This window comes from Benincasa hispida, chromosome 1 (assembly GCF_009727055.1).
Source record: "Benincasa hispida cultivar B227 chromosome 1, ASM972705v1, whole genome shotgun sequence".
Lineage (NCBI taxonomy): Eukaryota > Viridiplantae > Streptophyta > Magnoliopsida > Cucurbitales > Cucurbitaceae > Benincasa > Benincasa hispida.
In genome coordinates, this window is record NC_052349.1 from 24,627,410 (window position 1) to 24,633,672 (window position 6,263).

Sequence of the window (6,263 nt, forward strand, 5' to 3'; positions counted from 1 at the left end):
GTAATAGGTGGGTTTTTTACTAAACCACTTATGCTTCTGTCCGAATGTTTTTTTTTTTTCTTTTTTAGTTTTCTTTTCGTTTTTTCATTCCTTCTTCCTTCATTTTTTTATTTATTATTTTCGTTTCTTCTCTTTTTTATTTATTATTTCAAGTCTTTTTTTTTTAAATCATTTTTCTTGTTTGTCTTTGAAATTTTTTACATATTTTTCTTTCTATTTTTTCTAAACATATTTATTTTATTTATTTTCTTTTTATTTCCTTTCATTTTTATCACATTTTTTTTCTTCTGATTCCTTTTTTTCTTGGATGAATGAAAATTAAATTAAATTATATTGTTTTAAATTATACTATAACATTGACATAATATTAATAAATTAACTAACAACTAATTATTTAGAATCAACTAGTATAAATCAATTATTGGAGGCTAAATTTAAATTATTTTAATACTTAATAATTACATTAAATTATTGAAAATAATCCCACAAACCAAACACAAATATAATTTATTTCTAGAAAAAATTGTTAACATTCATATAAACAATATCATTTCCACATCTAAAGATTCTCATGCATATTATTCCAAGATAGAGAAGTTGACCTAAAAATATAAACAAACTCCCAAAAAGCTTAAAATTGAAGTGATAATAGGTGACTATTTAAATATGTAAGATGGGGACCAAACCTCAAACCTTAGGTTTGGTAATAGAAATTCATGCTAGTTGAGCTATAAACTCGATCCATCGTGTTGAGGACTTGGTGTGTGGTTCTCTGCTTGATATGCAACATATACTCCCACAATGGTTATTACTCATCTATATGAACTTAAATCTAAGTAGACAATAACACATAGTTCCCATTGTATTAACAAAAGAACAATCTTTATTACATCAAAACCCTATAAAACTTTGAGCGCACACAATTGAATTAATTAACATAATCAAAGGATTATCTATAATTAACTCCAAAGGCACCTATGCCCTCTAGCTCCACCAAAATCACACTACACCATTGAAGGTCATAACCTTAGAATAAATTAGAAGTTCATACAATTTACTTTCAGTGGTCCTTAACGTTCCAAAGCCAACCACACCAAAGAGAGGGAATTAAAGAAAAAATTCACAAACATTCAACATTTTGCAAGATTAGCGAGGAGGACAAGGACGAGAACGAGAGCGAGAGCGAGAGCGAGGACAATAAGGTGGAGGTGGAGGTGGAGGTAGAGGAGGATGAATAGGAGGAGGAGGAGAATAATTTCCTCTCCAAGAGATATCCAGCTGTCGAGCTATTAATCTCCGGCCCATTATTTTGCCATCCTTCTCCATCACCATTTCACCTACAGGGAAAAAGGAAACAGGTGAAATATAGTTTCTGAAAATTGATAAGGAAAAACTTGATCGTCCACATATATTTTGCACTTTATATTAATAGAGATAACTGTCGTCATTTATATTGTATAAATCGTCTCTTCCCTTTCCCTAATTAATGTGGGATGACTTTGTTTGTACTTAACAAAAACGAGATTTGTAGAAAGACACCAGAGAAAAAGAAGACTTACGGGCTGCCAGAACGTGGGTCTGAAAGTTGAAAGCAAGAAGAAGCAAAGAGAAGAAGACCAAAAATCTTGGGGTAGCCATTAGTGTTCTGGTTGTAGAGAGAACTACTAAAAAATGTGTATTTGTTGAATAATAAACCAATAGAGTACATGTGGGTGGAGGCTTCATTTTCAAGATAAATATTATGAAAAGTAGTGAAGACTTTAGGCTTGCAGGCTGGGATTGTTCTGCGAACTTGCCACAGGGTGACTTCGTCATGTCAACTTGATATAATATTTTCCTTTTTAAAAAATTGCCTCACTTCTAAAACCTTGTTTCAAAGAAGACTTTGTGTGGAAACAGCTCATCTAAAGAGTGTGGGGAAAAATATACAAAAAATTGTTGTCAAGTTGAAAGCTTCTTGAGATGGGCTAATCAGTCAATCTTTTACATGGCCCGATTCCACGAAAGTGCTTAAGGGACGTTTTAAAAAAAAAAATTGTATATTATTATTGAATAATTAGCTTCATCAAAATCCAGAGAAATAAAGAATAAATAGACATCAATAGAAATAGAAAAGAAGAAATATTGAAAAGGAAAAACTAGGTAAGGAAAAGATACAAGAAAAATAATAATTTGAATAAACCATATAGAAAATCCCACCATAGGTTATGCATTAATCATGCATCATAAGTATTATAAATGTTATAATATGGTTACATGTTTTAATTTTATAGCATGTTCATGCATCATATAATATAAATTTTATAATATATAGTGCATGCATTAATGACATTGTCATGCATCATTAATTATAATTGTTATAATATATAGTAAGAATGTTTGGATGAATGTCATTATTAATTTCATTACTTTAGTATATAAATGTTTTGTATGTTAAGTGATGAAAATTGAAATTTCTTGAAGCATATGTCATTACTTTAGGTAATTTTATAATTTTTACTTTCCTAAGTAAGATTTCAAATGCAATGTTTGGTTTAAATTTAATTCATTTGATTTTCTAATCTTTATGATTAAATGAAATTAGAAATTAAAATCAATAATAAATAATTGCATGCAAATTTAGGTTAAACTCATTTTCTTTAAATAGTTTAAAATATGATTCACATAGATCTAAGTTAACAATATTTCTAATATGATTAGAAATTAGTTTAATCTTTTTAATAAGCTTAATAGGATTAAATTGGTTTTAATAAAATATTAAAGTTGTAGCAAATGTATCTATAAGGAACCATTGTCTAATGCTAGTTCTATTTAGGCTGAGGTATTTAAGTTGAGAGAAACGGAATACCCCTACCTGGGCACTGACCTGGAAGGTGAATTAGATAAATTTGCTTCAAGCATGCAATTGTTGATTAAAAGTTTATTCAAATGTTTAATGAACATTAATCAAAATTATTTAACTATCCAAATTAAGTGTTACATTTGGGCAAACTTAAACAATCACTTAGTAAAAATAAGTAGTCATGTTTTTCCTAAGTTAAATTAATCCTATGTAAAACACTCAGTAGGAGGAAAATAGGGTATATGATACTTCATTGTTCCTATCATGTTTCTCTCTCATAGTTCACACCGTGAGACCTATACTCGGCCTCAAGGCACCTTTGCTTTTGTACCCTTATTGTTGGGTTGTATTTCCTAAAACTTGCATTTTGTAAAGTTAACATATTCTATTATCAATAAAGATGTTATTCGAAATTTATTCAATAAAGTTGTTATTGAATTTGTAAATTGCACTTATAAAGACTAAATCCAAAAAACTAAGATCCATGGCTATTATATGAATACTTGAACTTTATGTGGAGACATAAAGATGGATCGAGTTTGGTAAATAATAAAAGCAGTCTATAGTATACGAATAAGGTCGAGTGCCTTATTCTGGCAACACTATCGGATGCGGTCCACTCTGTAGTTGTGAAACCCGGATTTCAACTTCCTTACTTAAGTAGGAAATTAAGGGAAGTAACTAAGTATAAGTTAAATCCTATGTTAAAGAGAAGAAAATTCTAGGTGTTTAAATAGATTTGTTTAGTAGCTTTGAGATAAGCCTTAACTAGTGAAAATTTGGTTAAGTATGAAGCCAAAAAGAAACCATGTGTTTGGTGACATTAACGCATGAGATGAGACTTAAGTTTATAGAGGTTATAAGAGAATAGGAACGGAAGCCAAGTATAACCATGCGTTGAGCTTGTGAGGGTTGGATGCATGTTGGCCAAAGCATTGGCAAGAGGCGCTTCCCAAAGGTTACTCATGCGCGAGGATGATGAGATGTTATGTAAGCGAGAGCGAGAGGGCGAGAGCAATGAGCGCAAGGCACTGGGACTGGGCATGCATGCTGACAAGTTTGCACAAGGCACTGGGCATTGGAGCATGCGCGCGGGCGATCGCGTAGTTGTATGCGGCGCTAGACAATAGCACTAGACTATAGCGCTACACGATAGGCGATGGCACTAAACAAGCAGCATAAGCACTGGATGATAACATTAAATGGTAGTGCTAAACGATGAGCTCGGACGCGCTAGACGATGTGTTAGGCACGGGCGTTGGGCGACAGATGTAAAAACTATATGATGGGCTCTACACGATGAGCATGAGCGCTACACAATAGGCGAAGTGCTAGACGATGGGGCGTTGTGCAATAGATGCGGGCGCTAGACGATGGCACTACACAATAAGAGGATGCGTTAAACGATAGGTGTAATGCATTAGACGATAGGTGTTAGCGTTATGCGATGAGCGAAAGATATGCAACAGTAAGATCATTGACAATGAGAGATTGCTAGACGATGAAGCTGTGCGATGGGGTGTATGTGCTATACGATGGGCTATGTGTTAGATGACGAGCGACAGCGAAAGGGCTAGTAGACGATGAGCTAGGCAATGAGCGAAAGAGCTAAACGATGAACTAGACGATAGGCCAAGCCATGGTGGGCGCATGGTGAAGTGTCTATGTATTGCTAAGGCTGGTGGTACATAAGGCTTGTGAGGTTAGTTTTCATTGGTCTTGAGCAAGAGACTAAGGATGTTGGCAAGCAATAATGACATACTAGCGTTAGTCATAAGGGATGCATTAGCAAGAGGCTAGGCGATGGTAAGATTTACCATGAGACGTTGAGTTGAGACCTAGCTTGACCCAAGGGTTGTTATACGTTGGGGAAGTGCTATGTGCTAAGGATATCCGAGGGCATGTGGGCACATAGGACAAGGCTTGAGCAAGTTGTATGCATTGGAAGACTGTAATGGTCATAATCTTAGTTGAGCGCATGTGCCAAAACGAGAGAAGAAGGATATACGGCCAAGGACTTGTGATGTCTTGGGTTTAGTATGGCTCAAGTGATGCTTGATAAGGAAGTGATGGGCTAATGATGGCTAATCGAAAAAGGGTTAAGTTTAAGTTAGTAGGAGGTGGATTTCATGCAAAGGAAGTGTGCATGAGGAAGACAACTCAAAGTAGGAGTTGCTTGCACCAAGGAGCTTGCAAACCAGTTAGGTTAAGCTAGATGAAGGAGAAGCTAACACTTCAACCTGGTTGTGGCAAGGAGCTGTGTTGGAGAAAGGAAGAAAGGACACTTGGACATGCAGCCAAGTAGGAGGTGTCGGCCTTGGAGGGACTTTGGACGCCTATAAATAGGACCAAGGACTTCTCTTCAGATCATAACTCGAATTCTTTTCAAAGGACATTAGAAAGAGTGTATGAGGGCTGATTGGGAGGAGACTATGCATTGATGAAGGAGGACATGCGTTGGTAGCAAGACCATGCATTGGTCAAGAGGTTCCAAGAGGAGGAGATGCTGGTGAACAGTGAGGTCTAGAAGTAGCATCAACTTGGGACGAGAAGTTCTCCCAAACTACTCGTGCATTTGGAGTGATTTCAAAGCCACTTGAAAGCTCATAGAGTATAGCTTTCAAGGTAGGGCTTCCAAAGAAGAAGCTCCAAGGAATCAAGTTGGAGAGTCAGAAAAAGACATAATGGTCGAGCTCTCGAGTAAGTTTGGACCAGTCTTGATGATTTAAGGATTCGGCCAAACCAAGAGTATTTCTGAGCTAAGATTTTAAGATAAGTTTTCTGACACATTTTAGGACATATTGGTAGAAGGAAGTATTTTGAAATAAGGTTTGGAACTATGAGTAATCTAAGCTTATATTTGAATCTGGAATTTAGGGTTAAAAAGGGAACCCGAGGAAACCCGAGGAACTTCGGAGAGGAAAGTTCCTACCCAACCAAGGTGAGTGATTATTCTATTACTTGTATGATTGACTTCTGTATACATTTATATTTATATATATAGGTTGTGTTTGAAATATTGGCATGATTGGGAAATGTGTTTTACCTGGATTTGATTGTTGTTGTATTATTGTCATAATGTGTGTGTCATTGTGTTGGAACAGGATTTGTACCCGGGATACTGTTAGCATGCCTTGTGGATGCTTGGCTAGGATTGTCAAGGTACCTGACTTGAATTGTCAACGTACCCAAGCATTTATAGCAGGAACTATCGATATATCCGGCGGACTATAGGATTGTGTCCACGTTAGTCATCGCAAGTTATTCACGGAAAATACCCGGGGAAGATACATGATCATGCCAGGGTTGTCCAGCTGATAGGTTGGGGAGGTTACATTTTGTTATGTGATTGTTGTTGATTATGGAATTGTATTCCCAAAAATGAATTTCTGAAATCAAACTTATGTTTGTATAAAGCTGT

General features: G+C 35.5%; 1 protein-coding gene across 1 annotated transcript; it reads right to left on the reverse strand.

Moving 5' to 3' along the window:
* Nucleotides 1-930: 930 nt before the first annotated feature.
* LOC120092883 lies at nucleotides 931-1,729 on the reverse strand. The gene is made up of 2 exons (XM_039051129.1): nucleotides 1,560-1,729; nucleotides 931-1,337 (listed from the first exon to the last, which is right to left on the reverse strand). Exons 1-2 carry the CDS (start codon nucleotides 1,723-1,725, stop codon nucleotides 1,147-1,149), a joined length of 357 nt encoding a protein of 118 aa, XP_038907057.1. The 5' UTR covers nucleotides 1,726-1,729; the 3' UTR covers nucleotides 931-1,146.
* Nucleotides 1,730-6,263: the final 4,534 nt, after the last annotated feature.